Source organism: Loxodonta africana, chromosome 9, assembly GCF_030014295.1.
Source record: "Loxodonta africana isolate mLoxAfr1 chromosome 9, mLoxAfr1.hap2, whole genome shotgun sequence".
Taxonomy (NCBI): Eukaryota; Metazoa; Chordata; class Mammalia; order Proboscidea; family Elephantidae; genus Loxodonta; species Loxodonta africana.
Window position 1 is genome coordinate 51610971 of NC_087350.1, and position 27912 is coordinate 51638882.

General features: G+C 38.7%; 1 protein-coding gene and 1 non-coding gene across 27 annotated transcripts in view; both read left to right on the plus strand.

Moving 5' to 3' along the window:
- DENND1A (DENN domain containing 1A) overlaps window positions 1–27912 on the plus strand; it is a 566188-nt gene that overhangs the window by 163754 nt on the left and 374522 nt on the right. For 25 of the 26 annotated variants that reach the window (XR_010323028.1, XR_010323031.1, XR_010323027.1 and 22 more), the window contains one exon: window positions 8714–8833. Coding sequence is in view for 19 of the 26 variants with exons in the window: in XM_064291468.1 (XP_064147538.1) it covers window positions 8714–8833 (120 nt within the window). In the remaining 7 variants the exon portion in view is untranslated. Of the gene's footprint in view, window positions 1–8713; window positions 8834–27912 lie in introns of those variants that run through there. The other variant, XM_064291470.1, reaches the window with a different exon arrangement.
- On the plus strand, window positions 24171–24241 carry TRNAG-UCC (transfer RNA glycine (anticodon UCC)). Its single transcript has one exon. It is a non-coding gene; the product is annotated as a tRNA-Gly (tRNA).

Here is a 27912-nt window from a genome sequence, read left to right on the forward strand (position 1 = left end):
AGGGAGTGGTTTAATGACAGTGCTGAGTTCATTGTGTCACTCTCAAAAATTTTTTATTATTATTGAAGAAAGTAATGTCTTGTAGAAAAAAATAAGATTTGTATTATTTCGTATTGTGGGGCTACTTGCACTTGATAGCTGACAACTGGTTTCAGTTAAGCAAAGCACTCAAGAGACTCATTGGTTGATGGAAATGCTATTCCTTTCCATGTTTGTGTTAATCCTCTTTCAGAACCCAGGAAGTTAGCTATTACTCAATTGCCCTATAAATTACACAGCTACACGCAAATGATCTGAGCATTAAATGAAATGATGTCTTTTCAGGGGCACCAAAAAAAAAAAAAAAAACAACCAAACCCACTGCTATCGAGTCAATCCCAACTCATAGCAACCCTATAGAACAGAGCAGAACTGCCCCATAGAGTTTCCAAGGAGCACCTGGTGAATTTGAACTGCCAACCTTTTGGTTAGCAGCTGTAGTTCTTAACCACTATGGCACCAGGTTTTCCTTCAGGGGCACAGGTATAGTTTAATGGTTCAGGATGTAATCACAGATGCAAGTGTGGTTTCAATACTAGTTACCATTCTATTAGAGTCCCTGGGTTGTGCAGATGGTTAACAGGCTCTACTACTAACAGAAAGGTTGGAGGTTGGAGTCCACCCAGAGGGACCTGGGAAGAAAAGCCTGGCGACATACTTCCAAAAACTCAGTCATTAAAAATTCTGTGGAGTACAGTTCTGTTCTGATAAACACCTGGGGTCTCCATGAGTCCTAGTTCTCTCCACGGCAACTGGAACCATTTTATTATATATCTGTTATGTGCCAGGCATTGTGCTATGTTCTTTCCCTGCATTTAAAGGTGAGAAATTTGCAAGGTTACCATTATCATCTTGCCACATGGGAGGAGAAAGAGGCTCAGATGGGTTGAATAGCTTGTCCAAGCTGCCACTATTAGTAAGTGGTAGAGCTGATTTTAGAACCCATACCCTCCAAACCTATCATACTCTTTCTGCTATATCATATTACCTCCATTAGATTAATCACAGTGTATAAATAAATTAACTAAACAAACTTCTTAAATTTATTTCAAAAGCAATATATATTTACTGTAGGAAAGTAGAAAATTCAGATAAGCAAAGAAAATGAAACCCATGCAGAGACACCATGGTTAGCATGATAGTGTGTATCTTTTCAGACCTCTCCACTTGTTCTTGTATATTTACCCTGTTCTGCTTTAAAACTGAATCCATTTGGCCCACTTTAGTCCCTTGATTTATTTTAAATTATAGGTTAAGCTGTACTCCATGGTCATCTTTTATACCTTTAGGTAATGATGAAGCAATTGGGCTGTAGTGGGCAGAGCATTGGGGGTAACAGCCCAGAGACTTTAGGTTTAGTTTTGGCTCTGCCAGGACTTACTCTGTGCTCTGAGAACCTTAGTTTCTTACCGGGTAAAATTAAGGGAGTTGGATTGGCCTTTGCTGTTCCTTCTAGTTTTCATACTTTTTGATTCTCCAGTTATGATTCGTGTTTACTTTGTCAGAGTCATATAGACCAAGTGAGTGGAGAGGTCTTTGTTCTTAGAGTCATCCAGTGAGTTTCTCAAGCAGATAGGTGTTACCCTGTGTCTGGCAATGTGTGACCTAGTGTTGGTCCCCTAGTGTTGGATCAGTGACGTTCTTACCTTTTGGATCTTTGAGCAGGGAAGGTGAGAAACTTGGGGTTTAGACAGATAAAAGATATGCTTTAGAAGGGAGTTTTAAGGCTTATGTAACTACACGTTGGGAATAGTTAAATGATGCTTGATTCCTGCTTATTAACCCCATATGCATTGAAGGAAAGGAGAAGCAACTCTTGGAGGTGCCTTGGAATACATAACTCAATAGATAATTGTTATTGTCAGGTGCCGTTGAGTTGGTTCTGACTCATAGCAACGCTATATACAACAGAATGAAACACTGCCGGGTCCTGTACCATCCTCAAAGTCGTTGTTATGCTTGAGCCCATTGTTGCAGCCACTGTGTCAATCCATCTTGTTGAGGGTCTTCCTTATTTTCACTGACCCCTTACTTTACCAAGCATGATGTCATTCTTCAGGAACTGGTCTCTCCTGATAGCGTGTCCAAAATACATGAGACAAAGTCTTGCCATTCTTGCTTCTAAGGAGCATTCTGGCTGTACTTCTCCCAAGACAGATTTGTTCTCCTGGCAGTCCATGGTATATTCGGTATTCTTTGCCAACACCATAATTCAAAGGCATCATTTCTTCTTTCGTCTCCCTTTTCATTGCCTAGCTTTTGCATGCATATGAGGTGATTGAAAACATCACAGCTTGGGTCAGGCACACCTTAGTCCTCAAGTGACATCTTTGCTTTTTAACACTTTGAAGAGGTCTTTTGAAGCACATTTGCCCAATGCAATATGTCGTTTGATTTCTTTACTGATACTTCCATGGGTGTTGATTGTGGATCCAAGTAAAATGAAATCCTTGACAACTTCAGTATTTTCTCTGTTTATCATGAATTCCTTATTGGTATGGTTATGAAATTTTTTTTTTCTTTAATGTTGAGGTGTAATCCACACTGAAGGCTGTAATCTTTGATTTTCATCAGTAAGTGCTTTAAGTCCTCTTCCCTTTCAGCAAGTAAGGTTGTGTCATCTGCATATCGCAGGTTGTTAAAGAGTCTTCCCCCAATCCTTATGCTGCATTTTTCTTCATATAGTTCAGCTTCTTTGATTTTTTGCCTAGCACACAGATTGAATAAGTATGGTGAAATGATACAACCTGACGCACATCTTTTCTGACCTTAGAACACACAGTATCCCCTTTTCCTGTTTGATCGACTGCCTTTTGGTCTAAGTACAGGTTTCTCATGAGCACAATTAAGTGTCCTGGAATTTCCATTCTTCACAATATTACCCATAGTTTGTTATGATCTGCACAGTCAATGCCTTTGCATAGTCAGTAAAACACAGGTAAGCATCTTTCTGGTATTCTCTGCCTTCAGCTAAGATCCATCTGACATCAGCAATGATATTCCTTGTTCTACATCCTCTTCTGATAGTAGTTAGTACGGCATAATATGTGGAGGATGACACAAAATGTTTCAGTTCTATATCACTGATAATTACCATTTTTATTATGTATGTACTATATGCTAGTTATTTTGTGTGCATTAGTTCTAATTCCCAAACCCACTATGCAAAGTATTATTATTACCATTTTACAGCTGAGACTCAGGTATACTAACTTGCCTGTGCTTACATAGCTAGTAAGTAGTATACCTGGTATTTCACTCTAAAATCTAGACTTTACTGTTTCGTCATCTCTTTCCTGCATCATAAATTGCTGCCTCTATCATTCTCAACAGCTTAAAAACAAGTTCTGGTATTCTTCCATTCTAAAAACGAAGGAAAAAAAAAAAGCCCTGCTTAGACTCTTCATTTCCATCCAATTACTGACTCATTTCTCTGTCCCCCTTCATAGCAGAACTTCTCAGAAGAGTTGTCTGCATACTTCAGTTTATTCCTTAGCCCTCTCCAGTCTGTTTTCTGCTTTCGCTATTCAACTAGAGTTGTTCTTATCAATGTCACCCACAAGCTCCATATTGCCCAATTCAACGGACATTTTTTTTTTTCTCTTCTCATCTTGCTGCATTCAGTAGAGCTGGCCCCTCCCTCCTGCTTGCCTTGTTTCCCTCTTTGTCTTTGATGGTGTCTTCTCTACCCATCCTCCTATGAATTGATGTTTCTAGAACTGAGACCTAAGCCCTTTTTTTTGTTTCTCTGAACTTTTTCCCTAAGTGATCTTGTTCTTTACCATGGCTTTAAATACCATCTCTGTGTAGATTACATCCAAATTTACAAGTCCAACCAAAACTTCCTCTGTCTCCTAACTAGCATGTTCAACTACCTACTTGATATTTCTATTTAGATGTTTCAAAAGTTTCTCAGACTTAGCATATCCCAAATGGAACTGTTGGATCTCCCTCCTAAACTTGTTAGTCTGGCCTGTTATTAAATGATAATACTCTGCCTTTTCATTCCCTAATTCTTAGTCCATTTGCAAGCCTGTCATTTACACCTGCTAACTACAGCTTGCATTTGACTTGCATTTGTCCACTGCTCTCTATCTCCACTCTCCCCACATGAGTTAAGCCACTGTCCAGTCTAACATGGATTATTGCAGTACCCTCTTAATTACATTCCCTCTTTCTACCCTCAGCTTTTTCCAAACTGTTCTCCACATAACAGATCAAATTTTAAAATTGTAAATCAAATTTCCTTGATTAAAACTGTTCAATGGCTTTCCATTGCTTAAAAAAATTCTGATTCTTTTTCATGCCCTATGAGATTCTGTCTGCATGATTGGATGCTTGCTTTATCTAGCAACTTCTTATCATGCCCCTTTTCTCCTTATCTCCTGTGCTTTAGCCATACAGGTAACCCCCAATTCCGTTCTGAGGACTCTGTCGTAAATCAGTTCGGACATTAAGTTGAATACCTCTTTTTTTAGTTTTTATTATTATTGCCTTTTATTATCAATATCTTTATAAAGCCAATCTTTGTCTCTAGGGGTTGGAAACATTAAATATAAACATCTGAGACTGATAACATCACCAAATTACATGCTGCAATGTTGATCGTAGACATAAAACTAACAATAAGATGTATGTAATAAAAACGTAATGCAGTTCGTCATAACTCAGATACATTGTAAGTGGGGCGCTACCTGTACTGGTTTCCTTTAGTTTCCCCCACATGCCTAGCTCTTTCCAGCCCCCAAATCCTTGCACAGCTGTTTTTTCTGTTTTCCTGAAACACCCAGTCCCCTGCGCCTTGAGTGGCTGCTCCATCCCATCCTTTAGATCAGTATTGTTGCCAAATCAGAGAAGCTGTTTTTGACTACATTATCTCAGTAGATACTCTCCTTCTAGTCCACTTCCTTCTTTGTTTTCATAATAACACTATTATAAGCTGTATATTTTGCAGTATACTTGTTTATTGTTCCTCCCCAACTAGACAGTAAGCTCTAGGAGGGCAGGGACCACATGGTCCCTGTTTATACAGTCATTGTGACAGTGCCCAGTGTAGTAGCTCAGTTTGTAAAATGAATGACTGAACTTTAAAGTGAGGCTGACATGTAAAATTCTTTTTCTTACTGGAAGCCTGTAATCAAACTGTTCATCCACATGATTCATGTCTCTAAAGTCCATTTATATGCTGGACCTGTAAACGGCTTCAAGATTAAGCAAAATGCTGCTGGAGGAGACTTGAGTGGCTGGCAGGCATTTGAAAGGTGACATGAAGATTGACGTCTATAGTTTGAAAAGTCATTGCTTTTTTCCTTTGTTTTCTATATTCACTTAGGCATGGGAATGCCATCTAATGGTGGTTTTGGCCTTGGTCTCCTGAGTTCATTTCTGGAGCTACTCAGGTGTGGTTTCCCTGGCTTAATGCAATGTATAGTCCCATTTGATAAGACCACTATCTGAATTCCTCACATACCAGAGTTCCTTAAACTGAGTTGAAGTCTTCCTTGGGAGAATATTCATTGTGTTTAGCACAGTGTGGCAGAATGCAAAGGAGTTAGAACCAGAAATTGGTTCCAGATTTCTGCCCTTCCCCTGATTACTTTGAATAAATAAATAAAAACACTGAACCTTAGTTTCCCCAGCTGTAAATGAAGAGAATTGAATGAGATGGGATCTAAGGTTTTTCCCAGCTTTAATTGTCGTGAAATCTCTGACTCCTGTAAAGAAGTCATGGGTGCTGATACTGGAGCTAAATGCAAATACTGCAGCTGTTAAGGAAACGGACCCTCTCCCCAAAGTTGCTTTTATGGAGAAAGAGTGAACATTTCCATAGACCACCTCAGGAAGGAACGATAAATTCTTTAGAGACTAAGAAACTTTCAAGCTAACCTACCTTTGACTACCTTTTGCCTGACTTTTTTTAGTTTATTGGAAATTATCCAAGGAGAAAATACTTTAGAATTTAATGATTTTAAAATTTGTATTTCACCCTACCAAGAATAAAAAGGTGAATCAATTGAGATTAATAACTGCCCCACTGTAAGCTGTGGCACTCCAAAAAGACTCTTTTTCGCTTTAATGCAAGCTTGAGTGGCTTGCTTGGTCAGCCAGAGACTACCCCTTCCAAAAAGAGGCAACGGATAAGAGAGAAAGGCACCCTTGCTTCCTCCACTCATAAGTCAAAAAGCTTGAGACAGTCAGGAAGACTAAGCAAACGCATGATTTTAGTTTGAAATTTTGTTTTCATATCCCTTTTATTAATTGTTTCTACTATGGGCCGGCCTTTATAGTAAATGCTTATCTCACTTATTTCCAAAACATCCTTTGAGTTGGGTGGTAGTTTTCCCATTGCTATTCCAGATGAAGAAACTCAAGTGTTTAGAGCTTAAGTCACTTGCTAAATTAAGACCTAGCTTTTAAGTGATTGAGTTGGAAGTTGAACCAAGTAAATGAGTAATGAATCCTTTTTTGAGCCTATAATATACCTAAAAGCATTTTCAGCATTTTTAATGGTAGTTGAAAGATAATAGAAAATTAATGACAATTCACAAACCAAGTTGTGTTCGTTCTGTGCCCTTTTCCTAGAGACCCTGAGTGTTTCCTTTTCATCTAGTCCTATCAATACCCTTCCCTTTTAGGATGCTACTCAGAGAGTATTCATTTTAAATATTCTAGAAGTGAAATTGAACCCTGAGTTAAAATAATTAACAGACAGATTTTGTATGATCACATACTAGTATTTCACAAAAGCATGACTTAGAATCATCCTGACCTGTTGCTTTAAATATTTTAATAACACAAATTCCCCCTTCCCAGTGAGGCCCGCGCTTCTCTCCAGTCACTTTAATTATGTGAGCTAGAATCCTGTTTCTCACACATCTTCAGTTCTCAACCCTGTTTAAATTAATCATATAATCCCACTTTAAAACATAGTATTAAATCACCATAGTAACACAGTATCCAAGCTTTATAGATAAAACATAACAGCCATAAGAAGGTAGCGTTTGCTGTCTCCTTGACAGCTCTGTAACTTTTATAGAAATGTGTTCCTTCTCCTGGCTTGTGTAAGGTGGAGGGTAGCATGACTTACACCTGTTTATTACCATGTTGCTTTTAAATCGCCACCTTCTTTTGTTCACCTTCCTAGACAAATACGGAGAGTGGAACACTTTTCTCTCTGGATTACTTTCTTATTCTGTCTAACCACTTTCCAGAGGAAAGAATTGTTCCCTTAAATATGACCAGGCAGGGTCTATTGACCTTTGTACTGGGATACCTTGAAAGTCCCTTTTAATTTTAATTTTCATGTGCGGTTTATATAAGGGAGTTTTAGAAAGGAAGGCTACCCCGTATTTGGAAATTTAATTCATATCATATTCAAAGACTCATTAAGAATTCTGCCTTTGCAGAAGGCCTGGTGAACCATGATTTTTCATTTTGAGCGATAATTCATAAAGTAAATTCTATGTGAGCGCATTGATTTGGATAAGTTTATCAGTTTGAGTATTTTTTTATAAAATACAATTGGATTGTCTTAGAGCTGATGAGATCCTGTGAGTAATTCAGTTTCAAATTCTATAATATATTATGTTGGTACAAATTTGTGTACTAGAGTTTCAAATGTTTAAGTTCTTAAAAAGGAGTCCATGCTAACTGGTAAATGATTTTTAAAAAGTGGATTTTTGAATGTTTTGTGACTTTTAAAAAAAAGTGTCTAGATCAATTTGATTGGTAATAATGCTTTTTACTTTTTATTTTTTAAACATGTTTTCTATTTTATGTTAGGGCTTTTTGGGTATTTTTACATTGATGCAATAATTTTTAGCTTTTTTTTTCTTTAATGTCTTTCTTTAAAACTATGTTTCCATTTCTTAGAGAGCACCTTGAATTGCCTGGCAACTTGTTATTTCTGTCCTCTGAAATATAAAATTATGAAAGATAAAGAAATTTAGGAAAATAATTATTAACCTTGCCCTGTTTTCTTTCCAGTTTGAATCCCAGCTCTTGCACTTAGCAAGCAGCTCTGTGACCTTCATTCAGTTACCTAACTGTCCTGTCCCTCAGCTTCCTCTTCTGTAAAATGGGAACACTATCTAAATTCCTGGGTTGTTGTGGGGGTTAAATGAGATAGTATATGTCAAACATCTAGCTTTGTGGCTGGCACACAGTAGACACTTAAATTCTGCTTTGTAGTTACCAATACTTTCTGAGCTAGAGGAGTAATTCAGTGAGTATCATTAACAGCAAGCTGATAGAGTAGGCATTGGAGTCAGATAGGCATAGGCTTAAAGTACAGCTCCTTGCCACTTTCCAGCTGGGACCTTAGGCCATACCTCCGTGGGGCTATTTCCTCTTCTATAAAATGAGGTTAATAGAATGTACCTTTCCAGATTGATGGGATGATTAATAGAGCTGCCTCAGTGCCTGAACTCAATAAGTGGACTCAACAACTTTGGGTACTGAGGTGGTCGCTAGAATGGGCTCTCTCTCTCTCTCTTTTTTTTTTTTTTTTACTAGCTCACTGTCTATTCCCTTGAAGTGTGTAAATTTTAAGTTTATTTATAAAGAGTTCCACTGAGAAAGGAAATGTTACAGGTTCAACGACTTGTCATGATTAGATACTTTATCAAGAAACGTACTGCACATTCATTTTCCCTTTGTTCTGTCTCTGCTGCAGTCTCACAGTTAGCCAAGTTGGCCAGAACTTCACGTTTGTGCTCACTGACATTGACAGCAAACAGAGATTCGGGTTCTGCCGCTTATCTTCAGGAGCGAAGAGCTGCTTCTGTATCTTAAGGTAAGGGAGAATGGCTTTTGGCTATTGGCTAGTTCCGTGAGACAATGTCAGCTTTTGCGTTGTTCTTCTATAATTAAATTTTCCAGCTGTTCTTTTTATTTTCCTATCTGTTTCCCACAAGTCACTGTACTTGGGGAGAAGGACTTCAAAATGTTGTTCTTGCACTTTAAGTTCTGCAGATAATTGTATTTATTTATTTGTATCACATCCCTTGGGTGGGAAAGGGATCATTGCTTCTGTATAGTATGTGGAGGCTGGAGAGTCAGCATGGCTTCAGTTCCTCCTGCTGTTATCTGGAGCTGTCAGAAATTAGTCTGTTAGGCTTTCACTTGGACATTTTGTGTATGTAAGATTATTAATAAAGTATGTGTCTCTAGCTAAGGACGTCTTGCAGACACTGATTGTGTCCTCCTCAAAGTAACACCCTTGCCCTCTTTGGGTCAATGAGTGAGTAACTGTTTCCTAACTTGGCTACCTCTGAAGAGGTTTGAGAAAAGTATAGAATCCTGTAAGAAGACTTCTTAAGGTCTTCTAAAATCCCCTTCATACACCAGAGCTACACTTGCTTAATGCTCTGTTTCCTCCTGCCAGAGGGGCAAGGCATGTTCTGGGGTGGAAGGATGTGTGGAAATCCAATTTTGGAACTGCTGGCTCTGTAGGCTCCTGCTGGGAGCCTCCTGAGGGGGAAGTAAAGGCATCCCACATGCTCTTCTCTCCATCTGCCTCGGTTAAGTAGGTGTCAGAGGGGCCTGCCTCCTGTCTCTCTCTGCTCATGTGGAGCAGTCCAGGGCAGGGCAGCAGGGAGGTGCTCCTGACAGAACCCGGGTCCCCAGTCTTGGGCCTGGGCCTAGGGATGAAAGGCCAGACCCTCACTGAATTCCACAAAAGGTGTACTAGTCTCTGCACTTTCTTCTTCCTCTCATCAAGAAAGGACACATCTCCTCCATTCTCATCCCCCAAACACACATACCCTCAGACCATAGGGGGAAGAGGGGTTGACTATTTGAAGTTGTTTTGTCCAATAACTGTCAGTTTGGACTGCTATACTTTTGCACTTCTCTACACAAATATTATTGTTACTGTTTGTAGTCAGCGAAGTCAACTTTCTTCCCATAGCATTTGTAATTTGGGCACTAGACACAATTGCTGGAAAGACCTTAGGAAGGAGGTACAACCTGGCTGCTTTGTGAGATTAAAGTGTGTACAGCCGTTCGTAAGCATATCCCAGTAGCCCAGGTCCAAGGATGTAAAGACTTGTCTTTTGATTTAACAATGTTTGTTCTTTTTTTTTTTTAAAAGAAAAATTTCTTTTCTGTTTTTGTCTAATGTTATATTTTAGCTTTGGTCATGATACTACCTCTCTATATATTTGTTTGAAGGAGGTAAAGGCTTAAATTGAGGTCTTTAAGCTTTGCAGAAAGATTTTTTTCCCCCAAACAGTTTGGGCTACAATGTTTCTTCCTTTTCTTGCTGGATTGTGAATGTGTATGGTTTGTGGGAAACTTGGAACTGAAGTGGAAAAGTTTATTTAAAATTTAAAACTTGCTCTTCTCTGATTATGGTGTTTGACTTTGTGTGTCTAATATGTAAGGTCATGGATTTCATGATTGTGAGAAGTTAGTTAAACAGCCTTCATGTTGTCATTATTTAGAATGAAAAGTAGGAGCAATTGGTATTTTCTTTTTTATACTAGCCTGGAACTGCGGAGAAAATTTGGTGGGTTAATTCGTTCATTTGTTTGTCAGCCCCTAATTGAATGCCTGTTATGAGCTAGTTCCTGCCCTTGAGGAGTTTCTAAGATGAGCTGGGGAGATAATGATCACACTACTGGATGCTATATATAATATAATAGAGTGATCCCATGGCCGAGTGTCTTCTTACTATTGATTTTGTAGTGCCAGAGGATAGTGACTGTGGTTAAAAATAGAGTCCTGTGTCAATTCAAGAACATACATTTTATGAACATTTAACATACATTTTATCTTGTTTGGCTGTGTATATATAAAGGGTACACATAGTGGCACTCCCCCTGTGTTTGGTTTAGGAACATTGCTGGGTTGAGGATAGCATATGAATTGGAAGGATTTCCTGTTAACCTCGGATGACTGGTTGGTGATGTACCCAACAGAGTGAAGAGGTCTACTAGAAGAGTGAGGGTTGGGTCCAGGTGAGATTATTAGCATTGTCCCGTTTCTCATTTGCTGCTTAGTCACCTTGGTTTCTTTAGATACTTTCCTTTTAGTTTGCCTGTGCCTTGAGGCCTAGTCACCTTTCCCAGTGTGCCCAGTGCTACAGCTGAAGTCAGTTTATAAGCCACCTCTACTTTTGCTTTCCACTTCTTCGCATGAGAGATATAGCTCCCAGTAATGACATCTGTGCAAATACAGCTTCTTCTGTTAAAGAATTTAGCTTCTTAGGATCACCTCCTCTCACTTTTGCCTCATCTCCCAAGCTCATATGCTTCCTGACCCATATGACTGCTGTATCTTCTCTGCCTTCACACATCTACCCATCCTCCCATACGAAGCCTAGGGCCCTCCTCAGAGCAGCCTTCTCCACGCAGAGATAAGTATTCCCTCCTCTGCTCCACACCCCAGCATGCTTTACATACTTCAGTCATGCACTCATAAGCCTTGACCTTCCATTCTCTTTCTCCTGTTGGACTGCTAACTCTTTAGGGTAAAGGCTGTTAATCAACTTTGCATCCCCAGCACTTAGTGTATGCATGGTTTTCAGAGGAAGGGAGACATATCAAAAATGGAAGAACAGGGCTCACAAGGCTCTGAGTGAGAGTCCAGGGTCTCATGGGGTACAAGTTCAAAGAGAAAATATGAAATGTAGTTATTGGCAGAAGCATAGTTCATATTAACCAAACTTGTTTCATATTAGTTGTAAGAGGTACACCTTTGAATCTCACAGTGGAGGTCCAATGTTGAATGACAAGCATTGTGTCCATAAAGGATTTTGCCATCAGTATCATAAAATTTTATACTTAATTTCACAGTGAAAGGTCTTGGGCATCCTTTATACAGTATAACTTATTAATTTCATTTTTATTGTCTGCCCATCCCCACTAAAATGTAGGCTCCATGAAGGTGGGAAATTTTTATCTTTTTTTGACAAACGTATTCAAAGTTTATTGATGAATGCCTGGCACATAATAGGCACCCAGTAATACTTGTTTTATGAAGGGATGAATATTTGGGAAAGAAGCCCTTTGTTTATTTTAAGAAAAAAATTTTTTAAAGTTCTGCATTCCTGCCATCAGCGAACCTTGACAGAAATGTGGCTGTATTAGAGTATGTTAAGGCCAGTTATATAAAGACCAAGGAGCTCTGGTGGTGCAGTGGTTAAAGCTGTCAGCTGCAAACGAAAAGGGAGGTGGTTCAAACCCACCAGCCGTTTCTCAAGAGAAAGATGTGGCAGTCTGCTTCCAAAAAGATTTACGGACTTGGAAACCCTGTGGGGCAGTCCTGTAGGGTCTCTATGAGTTGGAATCGACTCGATGGCAGTGGGCTGCAAGGACTACTGTATATAAAGTCGAATGTATGGTTTGCTCTCATGTTTGACTAGTTTCTGCCATTAAAGACTTTCTACTTCTTGAGGTTCACCGTAGTATTATTTAACTAGTTGCTTTAGCATTTTCAGATAGCACCATCTGAGTCTGATGTGGTATAAGCATTTACCTCTGAAATCTTTCAGTATTATAGAATATGGTGACTTAGAACTGAGAGTTTTTCATGGTTTCAGATTTACCCAAATGGCATATGCCTCATCAAGGCCAAACTGTAATGAAAGGTGCTATTTATAGCCAACTTTTCTGTTTTTAAATCAGCAGAAGGCACACAAGAATTCAAAGCCAATAACATTGTTTGGGGGGTTACAGGAGATATGTCATACAGTAATTAAACGTTTGTTCTTATAAACCTGTTGCCATCGAGTCAATTCCAACTCATAGTGATCCTGTTGGACAGAGTAGAACTGCCCCAAAGGATTTCCAAGGAGCAGCTGGTGGATTCAAAACTGCCGACCTTTTGGTCAGCAGCCGAGTACTGTACTATTAGGGCTCTTTATAAAGGAACTTTTAAAAATATTTAACCATTTTCTGCTTTATGTATAAAGGTCTTACTTAAGGTCTTAAGGAAGCTTGAGTAACTATCCTTATACCCAAATAAAACTGTTTGGAATCTACTATACATTTTGAGAGGAAATAACATTTTTTTCCCATCAAGACATTATCTAAATTTTTTTAGTTTAGAATTTTTTATTTTTATTTGGTTAGTAATTATTTGAATAAGTGTGTACCAAGAATGAGCAATTCATAACACTTGGTCTTTGGCCTTTATTTGCTTCCAGGCCCCTTAAAATAGATATAAAGATCTAGTCCCAGGTCTCCTTTGGGGAACCTTGCAGATACCATGCTCATTCAAGATTTTGATGAGCTGGACTTTCTGAACTTTGTATTGCAAAATGAAAACAGTATATACTTTTTGTTATTTACCAAATATAGAATCGAATATGCTTCTGGGTACACTATCCCCATACCACCTCTGATTTTCATACCCATTTCCTGTTTTACTTCTGCTACCCTTACTATTTTAGGAACCTCTCAATCTTTGGGAAGGGAATAAGTAAATAATTAAAATATAATGTGATAAGTGGGATTTTAAATAAATGTATGTGCAATGCTATTTGAGGTCACAGAATAGGCAGCACCCATCCCTGACTTGGAGAGTCAGGTGAAGTGTTGCTGATAGGTTCCAGTTAAACTGGGTCTTACAGAATGAGTGGGGACTCCTTTGAAGGGGAATGGGAGAAGAGCTCTCTAGGCAGTGAGAACTGTGAGAACTGGTGTGCAAAGGCCCATTGAAATGAAGTGTATAATAAGGTGAAAGAATGTTGAAAATTCTAGTGAAAGAACGTAACAAGAGATGATGCCACAAAAGTCCTGGGGCCAGTTTGTGAAAGCTGTTGTGGGACATTATCAAGATTTTGGATTTATCCCATTGGAAACGGAGTGCCATTAGATAATTTGGGACAGGCATTAGAAATATTGATGTTTCACCGACTGCCCTGACAGTGATCACAATAGAGGGTCCTGGACAGAGCTAGAGGAAAATGTAGAACAAACTCTAAATCACAAAAAAAACAGACTTACTGGTCTGACAAAGACTGGAGAAACCCCAAGAGTACAGCTCGGGGACATCCTTTTAACTCAGTACTGAAGTCACTCCTGAGGTTCACCCTTCAGCCAAAGATTAGATAGGCCCATAAAACAAAATGAGACTTAGTGGGCACACCAACTCAGAGGCAAGGATGAGAAGGCAGAAGGGGACAAGAAAGCTGGTAATGGAAAACCCAAGGTCGAGAAGGAGAGAGTGTTGATGTGTTGTGGAATTGGCAACTAATATCTCCAAACAATACGTGTATTAATTGTTTAATGAGAGACTAATTTGCTCTGTAAACCTTCATGTAAAGTATAATAATTTTAAAAAAAGAAACAAAAAAGAAATATTGATGTTTGTAGATCAAGGATAAAGTGGCTTTTTGTGCATGAAATTGCAGCCTCCACATGCTTAGATTTTTTTGGGTGTTGTTAGAAGGAGTGCTACACATCTCTTTGGGAGAAGCAGCCCAATTTAGATTGGATTTTTTTTTAAATTCAATTTTAGTTCTTTTTTTTCACTGTGACATAATAAAATATGTTCCTAGACTTCTGTTGGACAGTGATTGTCCTTCTTTCCATGCTAGTTGGCATATGGACTTGTGTTTAAACATTGTGTTAAGTGAGAACTATCTTCCTTCTAGAACGCTTTCTGACTTAATAGCAGGAACAACTGTTATATCCTTTTTCATCTGTATTGTCCTCATTTTTACTATGAGCACAGAACATCTCAGTTTCTGCTACAGAGAGAAAAAAAAGAAGCTAGAAGTAATAAATGAGTCTGGTTTTAAGAACTTTGGCTTTTCTGTCTCACTAGTTGTTCCATTGTTTTTTAAACAACACATATAGTTCAGGAGAAAAATCAAAGGACTCTCGTTTCCTTTGGCAGATGCAGTGGCAGAAGCCCTTTTAGATTGTGTGTTAGCTGCTTTAGTTTAAAATAAGTGCAAGGCAGATAGGACTGGGAGTTAGAGAGGAGGACTGTGGGGACAGCTCCCAGATTTTTACCTTGAAAGCAGGTGTTGCTGAAATATTCCAGAAACAGATGGAATCTCCTATTCTCGTTTTAAGCTGTTTACGGTTGTCTCGCCCGAGGGTACCCTGCTATACAAAAATGCACAGCCTGATGTTTCAGGGCAGTTTGGGAATCAAAGCTGGGGCTCCTCTGGGAGAAATCAGACTTTCTTCCCAATGCCTTAAATGCCGTTTGGGAAACCTGGATCTTTCATACTGTGTAACAGAGAGGACTTCCCTGTGCCTTTCAAGTGCATTCCTCTCTCTAGAGCTGTTTGATTTATTCTTCCCCTTAAAACTGAGATGAGTACTACGTTGTTGTGGTGGTGGTTTTCTGTACGGTCTGTTGGGAGAAGGCCCAGTTGCTGTGACAGATTTGTAATTCCACCCTATGTGGGTCCTGGCACATGGCTTCTGTCAGAATCCAAATGCATGGGATGTTGCCCTTGGAGGTTCTTGCTAAGATCCTCAGTATTTTCTATGGGGGATGTGCTCATCAGAACGTCACTTTGTGGGAGGTTATAACTTTTTTTCTTAATTAAAAAAAATGAGGTGGTTGGGGAATGTTACTTGTTTTATTGCCATTAGATGCCTTCATGCATAGAAATAGATAATCCTCTGGGGAGCTACAACTCAACAATAGTAACAAGCTGTACAATTTAAAGAAAATCACCTTTGAGAAGATGAAAGGGCAATAAATAAAATTGCCCTTGCGGTCCTAGTGGCCTGCTGTTGGAGGTTGATTTGAAGGCTGGGAAGCTGGACAGTCAGAGGAACAGGTGACGGGGTGGGTCTTCTGTAGCAGGAGCAGTGGGGCTTTTGGCAGCAGCCTCAGTGGTGTGGCTGAAGAAGGAGGCTGCTTTTCTCCTCCTGGTTGGTTTCAAAGGAGAACAGTTTGGCTCAGCCTTCCTGCAAGCAATCTGAGCCCAGGGTTGTAGGTTTTTGAGACTCTAAGACTTTGGTTAAAAGAAGTTTTTCATTTATGAGACTGAAGAGTCACAGGCATTACAAGAGGCATTGCATTTCTTGCTGTGTTTTGAAGGCTGAGGGTTTCCTTGTTTTAGTGCTCACGAAGCTTGGTACAAGGCAATAAGTGAAACCACCTTTCATTTTTTTTTTAATTTTGTTTTTCTTCCTCATACCTTGCCCCTCTTGCTGTCTCCATCAACTGCTAATGGTGGTTAATACTATTATACCATTTTGTAGATTGATAGAGACTAAATCAGGACAACTCACATCAGAGGATTGGGAAGGAAAGGGAGGAATTAGCATTTATCAGCATGTATTTAATGTGCCAGATGGTTTACATAATTCTCATTTATTCTTTTTTTTTCAATTTTTTATTGTGCTTTAAGTAAAAGTTTACAAATCAAGTCAGTCTCTCACACAAAAACTTATATACACCTTGCTACATACTCCCAGTTACTCTCCCCCTAATGAGACAGCCCGCTCCCTCCCTCCACTCTCTTTTCGTGTCCATTTTGCCAGCTTCTAGTCCCCTCTACCCTCTCATCTCCCCTACAGATAGGAGATGCCAACGTAGTCTCAAGTGTCTACTTGATCCAAGAAGCTCGCTCTTCACCAGCGTCCCCCTCCAACCCACTGTCCAGTACAATCCCTGTCTGAAGAATTGGCTTTGGGAATGGTTCCTGTTTCTGGGCCAACAGAAGGTCTGGGGGCCATGACCACTGGGGTCCTTCTGGTCTCAGTCAGACCATTAAATCTGGTCTTTTTACAAGAATTTGGGGTCTGCATCCCACTGCTGTCCTGCTCCCTCAGGGGTTCTCTGTTGCGTTCTCTGTCAGGGCAGTCATTGGTTGTAGCCGGGCACCATCTAGTTCTTCTGGTCTCAGGATGATGTTGTCTCTGGTTTATGTGGCCCTTTCTGTCTCTTGGGCTCATAATTACCTTGTGTCCTTGGTGTTCTTCATTCTCCTTTGATCCGGGTGAGTTGAAACCAATTGATGCATCTTAGATGGCTGCTTGCTAGCGCTTAAGATCCCAGACACCTCTCTCCAAGGTGGAATGCAGAATGTTTGCTTAATAGATTTTATTATGCCAGTTGACTTATATGTCCCCTGAAACCATGGTCCCCAAACCCCCGCCCCTGCTACTCTGGCCTTTGAAGCATTCAGTTTATTCCGGAAACTTCTTTGCTTTTTGTTTAGTCCAGTTTTGCTGACCTCGCCTGTATTGTGTGTTGACTTTCCTGTCACCTAAAGTAGTTCTTATCTACTGTCTAATTAGTGAATACCCCTCTCCCATCCTCCCTTCCTTCCCTGTCTCGTAACCATCAAAGAATATTTTCTTCTCTGTTTAAACTATTTTTCGAGTTCTTATAACAGTGGTCCTATAGAATATTTGTCCTTTTGCAACTGACTGATTTCACTCAGCATAATGTCTTCCAGATTCCTCCATGTTATGAAATGTTTCACAGATTCATCACTGTTCTTTGTCAATGCATAGTGTTCCATTGTGTGAATATACCATAATTTATTTATCCATTCATCTGTTGATGGGCACCTTGGTTGCTTCCATCTTTTTGCTATTGTGAACAGTGCTGCAATGAACATGGCTGTGCATATATCTGTTCGTGTAAAGGCTCTTATTTCTCTAGGATGTATTCCAAGGACTGGGATTGCTGGATCATATGGTAGTTCTATTTCTAGCTTTTTAAGGAAGTGCCAAATCGATTTCCAAAGTGGTTGTACCATTTTACATTCCCACCAGCAGTGTGTAAGCATTCCAATCTCTCCACAACCTCTCCAACATTTGTTATTTTGTGTTTTTTGGATTAATGCCAGCCTTGTTGGAGTGAGATGGAATCTCATTGTAATTTTGATTTGCATTTCTCTAATGGCTAATGATGGTGAGCATTTCCTTGTGTATCTGTTAGCTACCTGATTGTCTTCTTTAGTGAAGTGTCTGTTCATATCTTTTACCCATTTTCTAATTGGGTTATTTGTCTTTTTGCAGTTGAGTTTTTGCAGTATCATGTAGATTTTAGAGATCAGGCACTGATAGGAAATGTCATAGCTGAAAACTTTTTCCCAGTCTGTAGGTAATGTTTTCACTCTCTTGGTGAAGTCTTTGAATGAGCATAGGTGTTTGATTTTTAGGAGCTCCCAGTTATCTAGTTTTTCTTCTGCATTGTTAGTAATGTTTTGTATACTGTTTATGCCAGGTATTAGGGCTCCTAATGTTGTCCCTATTTTTTCTTCCATGATCTTTATCGTTTTAGATTTTATATTTAGGTCTTTGATCCATTTTAAGTTCGTTTTTGTGCATGGAGTGGGGTATGGGTCTTGTTTCTTTTTTTGTGGATGGATATCCAGTTATGCCAGCACCATTTGTTAAAAAGACTGCCTTTTCCCCATTTAACTGTTTTGGGGCCTTTGTCAAATATCAGCTGCTCATATGTGGATGGATTTATGTCTGGATTCTCAATTCTGATCCATTGGTCTATGTATCTGTTGTTGTACCAGTACCAGGCTGTTTTGACTACTATGGCAGTATAATAGGTTCTAAAATCAGGTAGAGTAAGGCCTCCCACTTTGTTCTTCTTTTTCAGTAATGTTTTACTTATCCTGGGCCTCTTTCCCTTCCGTATGAAATTGGTGATTTGTTTCTCCATCTCATTAAAGAATGTCATTGGGATTTGGATTGGAATTGCATTAAATGTATAGATCACTTTTGGTAGAATAGACATTTTTATAATGTTAAGTCTTCCTATCCATGACTAAGGTGTGTTTTTCCACTTATGTAAGTCTCTTTTGGTTTCTTGCAGAAGTGTACTGTAGTTTTCTTTGTATAAGTCTTTTACATCTCTGGTAAGGTTTATTCCTAAGTATTTTATCTTCTTGGGGACCAGTGTAAATGGTATTGATTTGGTGATTTCCTCTTTGATGTTCTTTTTGTTGGTGTAGAGGAATCCAACTGATTTTTGTATGTTTATCTTGTATCCCAGTACTCTGCTGAATTCTTCTATTAGTTTCAGTAGTTTTCTGGAGGATTCCTTAGGGTTTTCTGTGTATAAGATCATGTCATCTGCAAATAGAGATAATTTTACCTCTTCCTTACCAATCTGGATATCCTTTATTTCTTTGTCTAGCCTAATTGCTCTGGCTAGGACCTCTAGCACAATGCTGAATGAGAACAGTGATAAAGGGCATCTCATTTATTCTTATAGCAACCTTATGAAATTATTTCCATTGTAGACATCCGGGGCTGAAAGAGCTATAATGTCTTGCCCAAGATCACATAGGCAGTAAGTGAAAGATTCTGGTTGGCCACTCAAAATCTAACCCAAATCTCCTACTCTGAAGCAATGGGCTCATTTCCAGTAACTTTCTTTCAGCTCTGATTCAAAACTTCAAATATTATTTTCCTGCTACCAAAATAGCCTTGGAGTTTCAAAAGCTTGTTCATTTCTCCATGGATATTTCGTTAAAAGCTCCATGGTCATTAGTTTGCCTTTACAGAATGATTCAAAGGTGATCTTGAAGAGCTCTTATAATGTACCAAAGCCCACCCTCATTTTATAAACGATGAAAATGAGACCTAAAGAGGGAAGATTTTTGTCCCATGGCCTTTAGCTAATGGCAGTCTTCTGACTGCCTGGCCAGGTCATGACAATGATTTTCCTAACTCAGGAGAATGAGCCCAAGTGCACTTGGAACTGATATTCAAGACTCAGTAGCCTCCAGTTAGCATCAGGGAGACATATTCGTTTTTGGGCAGGATTATTAGTACAGCTATGTGTATAACCCAACCATGTGATAATACGGTAAATGGATTTGTGAGTACAAAGAGGGGTCTGAATTTCGGTTGTCTGACCCTTTCAGTGATCAGTTTTAGAAGCCGTAGGAAGCCTAATGTTTTCCTTTAGGGAGAGGCTATGGAAGACGATGAGGTAATAATGATGTACCACTTCACATTGTTTTTGTTTTTCCACAGTGTTTCCAACAGAGAAATCATTGTACACTCTGAAGTTTGATGTTCCCACAGTTCTAACAGTCAATTATGAACCACTTATTTCTTCTGTTTTTTTTGTGGTAAAAATAAAACAAAACATTTGCCAATTCGACATTTTTTATATGTACATTTGGGTGACATTGGTTATGTTCATCATGTTTCCAGATTATTCCAGCACCCTTAACAGAAACTCAGCACCCCTTAAGCTAAGACTCCCTCTTTCCCCCTTCCCCGTACTCCTGGTAACCATGAGCCACTCATTTTTAAGATGTTATTTTTTGAGATGATAAAGATATGCTTCCTCATTAGAAGAATTTAGAAAACCGCAGAGAAGAAAGAAAAAAAGTCATCTGTCATCTCACCACTCCAGTAATGACTAGGGGCATCCCCTTCCTTGAGTTGGGATCATGCTGTAGGTATAGTTTTGTATCTAGCTTTTTCACATATTATATTGTAAGCATTTTTACATATCATTAAAGATTCTTTCCTGAGAATGTTTTTGACTGCATAATTTATTTGCATGAGATTGATTTATAAAGAAAGAAACTCTTAGGAATCTGAAAAAATATTTCTTGCTTAGACTTGCACACTTTTTTTAAAATGCATATGTTGCAGCATGTTTGTCATTTAGCTAATTAGTATTTTTGTTTTGTTTTGTTTCGTTTAAAGTCAGCTGCTTTTTGTCTTACTGAGTTACTACTGAATTTTTGGCAATAAGCAATTGTTAGCTTCTGAAAACAATGAACGTGAAAGTATGGAAATAGTATTACAAGTCTTAGTTAAATCAAGTGACAAACAATGTATTTAGTTTACTTTTCCTTTCTGTTTTTCACTTCGTATTTTTACTTCTTCTCAGTAAGTAAGCATTTTCATTGGAATGAGTTGTGAAATGCAAAAACTAATATAGTATGAAAGGGAATACTTTTAAAGTTAGATAGCAACATACATTTTATTTTTGAATGTAGTACATTTTGAATGAAAGCAAATTACACATATCTTAAAACTTTATGTAGAAACTTAGGGAGTTTATACAAGTTGAAGAGAAAATTAAATTCTATTTTGCAGTGTGCAATGGAAATCGAATAAATTTTTATTTCCTGTTCATGGGACTTGAACTACTAGTAATCTTAGGCAAAGCCAAGGGCAATTGTTGTTCTTTAAGTGAATTCACAAAATTTAGAATGCCACATGGAGATTTTTAATCTCTTGTCTATAGTGCATAGCCATATTTATTACAAAATTAATTCTGAGAGGGATCGTTTATGGTTTCTAATCCATTCTATTTCAGATGCCTTTGAAGTAAAGTGGGTGGAGCTTTGTATGTGGGGTTAATTGTCCCATTGCTCATTTATTCAGTCTGGTATTTTAACTAGCTCTTTATGTGTATTAATGAGCCCAAAATGCAATGAAAAATGCTCGGCTCTAAAAACTAGACATTAAAAAAAATTTATTTTAAAAGTGTGGTGGAAAAAGAAATTGGGTAAAATTCATTGTCCTGTAGTTGCCTGAGTTCTTACAATCACTGGTTTCCTTTTTTAAAAAATTCTGGTCTTGGAGAGCAGTGGGATGCAGACCTCAAATTCTTTCATAAAAAGACCAGACTTAATGGTCTGACTGAGACTAGAAGGACCCCGGTGGTCATGGCCCCCAGACCTTCTGTTGGCCCAGGACAGTAACCATTCCCAGAGCTAACTCTTCAGACAGGGATTGAACTGGACAATGGGATCGAACAAGACGCTGGTGAAGAATGAGCTTCTTGGATCAAGTGGACACTTGAGACTATGTTGGCAACTCCTATCTGGAGGGGAGATGAGAGGGCAGAGAAGGTTAGAAGCTTGCGGAATGGACACGAAAAGAGAGACTGGAGGGAAGGAGCGGGCTGTCTCATTAGGGGGAGAGCAGTTAGGAGTATATAGCAAGGTGTATATAAATTTTTGTGTGAGAGACTGACTTGATTTGTACACTTTCACTTAAAGCACAATAAAAAAAAAAAAAAAAAAAAAACCTGGTCTCATAGGAAAATAAGCCAGAGGATAAAAACTAAAAAAAAAAACAAAACAAAAGGCTGCTGCAAACAAAAACAACTCCAATCCTAGAAGACACTAAAGAATATATATGTGCTAGTGTATTTTTTTTTTTTTTTAGTGTATGGTTTTCTGCTGAGGTATGATTTTTACTATCACCCCAGTAAAACAATTACAATTTCACATATCAATTTTAGAGAAGTTTTGTTTTGCACTCTTTCTATTTTCATTAATATATGAAAATATACTAAATGTTGATCATTCTTATTGAGCAAAGATAACAGTTGTCTCCTGACCACTGGAAACAATACTTGTTGTGTTTTGTTTTTTCATTCTTTTAAAAATTGCCCAGAAACTGTGATTTCAGGTCTTTTTGTTGGAAGGAATAGTTTAACTTTCATACAGTGAGACTCCCCTGAACTTATTCTTTCCTCTCAGTACTTGTGTTGTAATGGAAAGAACACTGGTGCTGTATTTTGATTTGATAAAAATCTTTAAAAAATTTTTATTTATAGTACATTTTTTCACTCATCCATCATTTTTCTTTGTCTCAGTTACTTAAATGGTAAATTGAGAATAATGCTGATTTGGAGTATTGTTGTGAAGATTAAATAAAACAATGCTTTATAAAATTCCTTTGTATGTTGTGTATACTCTGTACATGTTTAATTACCAACTCTGTACCTTTTTGTAAATGTGAAATAGAACTGCAAACAAAAAAGGTCATTGAATTTAAATATATATATATATATATATATACATATACACACACATGTGTCCAAAAAAAAAAAAAACTTTGCTGTCGAGTTGATTCTGACTCATAGCAACCCTATAGGACAGAGTAGAACTACCCATAGGGTTTCCAAGGAGCGGCTGTGGATTCGAACTGCTGACCTTTTAGTTAGCAGCTGAACATAAGTGCACATAAATAATTACACAGTAGATACCCATGTAACGAGGAGCCCTGGTGGGGCAGTGGTTAAGTGTTCAGCTGTTAAACAAAAGGTTGGCAATTCAGACCCACCAGCTGATCCATGGGAGAAAGACGTGTCCGTCTGCTTCCATAAAGATTACTATGCTGGAAACTCTGTGGGCAGTTCTACTGTGTCCTGTAGGGCCATTATGAGTTGGAATCAACTCGATGGCAGAGGATTTAGTTTGGTTTGATATCCATGTAACCACTATCTATGTTAAGAAGCTTCTAGATTTGATTCCTCCCCAAACATACCCTCTCCATCTTCTAAGTCTTGATTTTTGTTATAAGTATTTTCTTTGACTTTTAATAGTTTTTTCTCCCATGTATGCATCCCTAAAAAATAATTTTGTTATGGTTTTGAACTCTGTATGAATGAGCGTACAATTTGGAATCGTTACTATGAGTCTTTTTTTGCTTATCTTTTGAGATTTATCCTTGCTGTTGCATATCAGTATAGTTTGTTTTCTTTGCTACATAATGTTCCATATTGTGCGACTATATCACAGTCTGTTTATGCATTCAACTGTAGGTGGTCACATGCGTTGTTTCCAGTTCATGGCTTTTATGAACAATACTGTCGTAAACATTTCTTGAACAAGTATGGGTGCAAGCTTCTTTGGTGTGTAGGGGTTGATTAGTTGGTCATAGGATAGGTATATCTTGAATTTTATTGGATGTTGCCAAATTGTTTTCTATGTGGTTGGGCCACCCACTGTGTATGAGCATCCCTGTGGCTCCACATTGCTGCCACTTGTTCCTTGCTTTTTAAAGAAGACGTGCCAGCAGGCTCTTTTTTCCCCAAGCCCGTGAGATCTAGGTATTGTTGTCCTTCTTTGCTTCCCTAAAGATTGATCTGGCCTCATTATCTGCAGAGGCATTACTGGAGAAAGAGGCAGTCCCTGGAGTTGTGATAGGGAAACTGATCATACCTAAAAGGTAAAATGAGCTACACGGTGGCGTGGCGTAAAGAGCATGGTCTGAAGTCAGAGCAGGGCTTGCATCCCAGTCCTGCTGATTTGGGAGTGTACTTTTAGACACTCCATTTATTCTTTTTTAGCCTTAATTTTCTCATATCTACTTTTTTCCTGAAGATTAGAGGTAATACAGGTAGAGGTTCTTGGCATAGTAGTCATTGGCACCTGGTAACATTGCACAGTACAGTAGTTAGACCAGTTTTTTATGGAGGCCTTGGTGGTTCAGTGGTAGAATTCTTGCCTTCCATGGAGGAGACCTGGGTTCGATTCCCAGCCAGTGCACCTTATGTACAGCCACCACCTGTCTGTCAGTGGAGGCTTATGTGTAGCTATGATGCTGAACAGATTTCAGCAGAGCTTCCGGACTAAGGTAGACTAAGAAGAAAGGCCTGGCAATCTAGGCCAAAATCAGCCAATGAAAACCCTGTGGATCACAACAGTCTGATCTGCAACCTATCATGGGGATGGCACAGTACCAGGCAGCATTTCATTTTGCTGTGCACAGGGTCTCCATTAGTTGGGCTGACTTGAAAAGTGGTGATAACAGACCAATTTTAACATAGACATAGATGAAATTTGTATGAACATGCATGTAATGAAGTGTACATGAACCTTGGCCATGTTCACATGAGGATGCGATGAGGTGGGCACTTCCACACTATTGGTCAGAGTATAAAACAATCCAATATTCCTGGAAAACAACTGGCAATATATATTCAAAACCTTCAAAATTATGCCCACTTCTAAGAATCTGTTCTAAGGAAAAGTCAGGAATATATGTACAGATGTATGTATGAAGATGTTTATTGTAGCATGTAGAATGAAAAATCAGAAACAATTTAAGGCCCCAGAAATAGGGGGATAGTTAAATTTAATTAGATATCATTAAAATTATGTTTTTGCTGATTATTTAATGACATGGAAAACATCCAGAGCATAATAATAGATGAAAAAAGTGAGAGATGAATTGTTATATACAATATGATCTCAATTTTGCAAGAAATTCGTAGAATGTAGACTGGATGACTGGATTCCAAAACATTAACAATGATAATAGATAGTGGGATTGTGGGTGTTGTTAATTTTCTACTTTGGACCTCTATAATAAGGTGGTTCTGGCGATTTTACCCTGTCAGGCTCAATCAAATATTCATTGCACTGCAGTTTACATATATATTTTTTTAGTTTGGCAAAAGTATAACCACCTTCATGTAGCACATAATTCCAAATATGGACTGTCACAAACTGTAGTGCTTTAACTACCAAAATGGTGACTGACACTATAGTATTTGTTTGTTTCCCCCTCGTTTGTGGAAAGGACTTGGCTGTGAGATCAGACCTATGTTCAGATTTTGATTTGACACTTACTAGCCGTAAAAATGTAAGCAAGTTATGTCACCTTTCTAAGCCTCAGTTTCCCCATCTGTAAAATAAAAAATACTTCCCGTGGTAACCATAAGGATTAGGTGAGACTTTTTGTAGCCACGCCATGCGACGGTGCTTAACATTTCTTTGGTGCTCAATCCAAGGTAGTTATTACCATGTAATAACTTACCTAGTAAGATTTAAAAATACTGTCAGTTTTAAAATGCACCGTTGATATAAAAACAGCTTTTGAGAAGATTAAAAAGGCTATATTCTCAAATCGATTGCAAGAAACATCTTGATTTCAGAAATGTTAAAAGTAAGAATGCATTTTAATTGAGAAATGATTATATTAATTTCACAGTGGGGTATTTAGCATCTGTCCTATAGATTATCACCATTCTCCGCTCACCTAAATGACCTTTTAATTGTCTCAGAAATTTTTATCGTATTCATGTAAAACGAATAGGGACCTAGTTCCCAATGCGAGCCTCAAACCTGCTTTTTATGGCCTCAGGATCTCTGTCATAACCCGTTTTATGCTTTCACAAACTGAGCCCCTGGGGAGCTGTCTGCGCTTTTCAGTGCGATCCAGCTGAATTCCTTCCCTTCCCCACTCAAGCTCTGATTTGCCAGGTTTTTGTTCATCTACCCCAAGGATGGTCTGAGATTGCTGAGCACGGCCTCTCTTGTGGTGCAAAGTGAGAATTGTTTTTAATTGAGCAGAAACATGTGGAAGGATCAGGAATATCTCAAGGGATTACAGAAAAATTCCAAATTTGTACTACTTACAGCTTGTGTTTAGAACAGGGTCTGCTGGGAATAAATGTTAGTTAGTGTGGCCTGTGACCTTAAAAACTGTTGACATGGACTTCAGCCAGAAACTAGCCACAGACCTCCTTTGTTAAACTCATTCATAGTGCCTTGAAAACTCTAGTCAGTGAAAGTTGCCAGCTCCAATCTGAGCATAGCCTTTTTTTTTTTCCCATGCTTTGGAAACAGAGGACACCCCTTAACCAGCAAGGCTTCTTTAATAGGACTACATGGCCTAAACGCAATTGGAATTGACAACTTCCTGGCTTGGGTTTGCCAACTGGCAGGGCCGTGAGGCCGAGGGGACAAACAGCGCTGGGGAGCTGTGCACTTATGTTTGTGTATGTGCAGAGGAGACTGAACTCCAGGGCACTGCGATACCCCTTCACTCCAAAAGCAACACTCAGACCCAAATGGGACACATCTTCCAAGAGTTCTGGCTGGGACAGACAACTCAGAATTATCTCTCAATATTTTCTTTCTAATGGAAAGAAAAGAGAAAATAGCTGCCCTTTCTTTTTTGATGGTGATGATCCTGGCCTTTCCCCTCTCCCCTCAAAATCCCTGGTTTAATCCTCTTCATCAATGTTGTGTAGTTAAGTGTACAATAAAAAGAACTTCAAACACCGACTGGGAAATTATCATTTTTGGACAGTACTCAGCACCCATTCACCCACCCAGCAGCTTTACTTAACCAATTTTAGTTCCCTGTTAAACCGAAGGGGCAGCCAGGATATCTTCCATTTGTCTTATTGAGGAAACTAAGGAATAAGAGAGGTAAGCAATTCCTTCTCCTCTGCCCTCTATCAAAGGAAATCATAAAAGGCTGCAAACAATTTGCTGCCTCTGCAAACTAGCACAGTAATTGAGACTAGGAACGAATATTTGCCCTAGTTCTTGCCTTTAATCCAGAAGACTGCATTATCTGAATTTAAAGACAGCGGCACAAATAGTATATTTTGAAAAATGGATACATTGATCAGACTAAAAAGAGGAGGCTTCCGAAGTGTATTTATTTTAATACTGTTGACATGTTTGTTGATGGTGGGTAGGGAAGCTATCTTAGGCAGTTATCGATTTTTGTGTCTTAAGATATCCAATCATAACAGTTCACATCTCTTCATACTTAACCACTTGTGAAATTTTGGTTGTTGGAGTAGAATATTATTTCCAGTTATGCTCTTGAAGTTGTTATTTTTAAGATAAATACTCTAGAAGACTTATCACTTCGAAAAGCTGCTGAGATTTGGCGTGATTTCAGCCAGGCGTGTGTGAGGAGAAAAAAGGAATGTCAAATTGGCCTCGGAGTCAATGTCACATTGGCCTAGGAATATGGAAACTTTTAAAGGAGGAATGATATCATTTCTGTGAGAGAATTCAGTAATTTAGATGCAATTGAGAGAGAACTCTTCAGAGTACCTGATCTGGTAAGTGCCCCATAAGTATTTGTTGAATGAATAAAAGTTGGTGAAATAACTTGTTTCCCAGTCCCCAAAGTTTGCCTGCCCACCAAACAAACAAACCCAGCAAAACATTGCTTTCCTCAGCATTCTTACCTTCCAGCATTTATTCCTCCTACAGAAGAGAGCTGATCTCATCATGTTTGATCACTTAGCATCCTAACTAAAGCAAAGCTTTTAGGTTTCATCAGAACTAGATTCCAATTCTGATTTATTAGCCCTATGACGTAAATGACTTGACTCTCTGATCCTCATCTTCCACATCTGTAAAATAAAACTGATGAGACCGACTTTGAAAGTTGCTAACATACATGT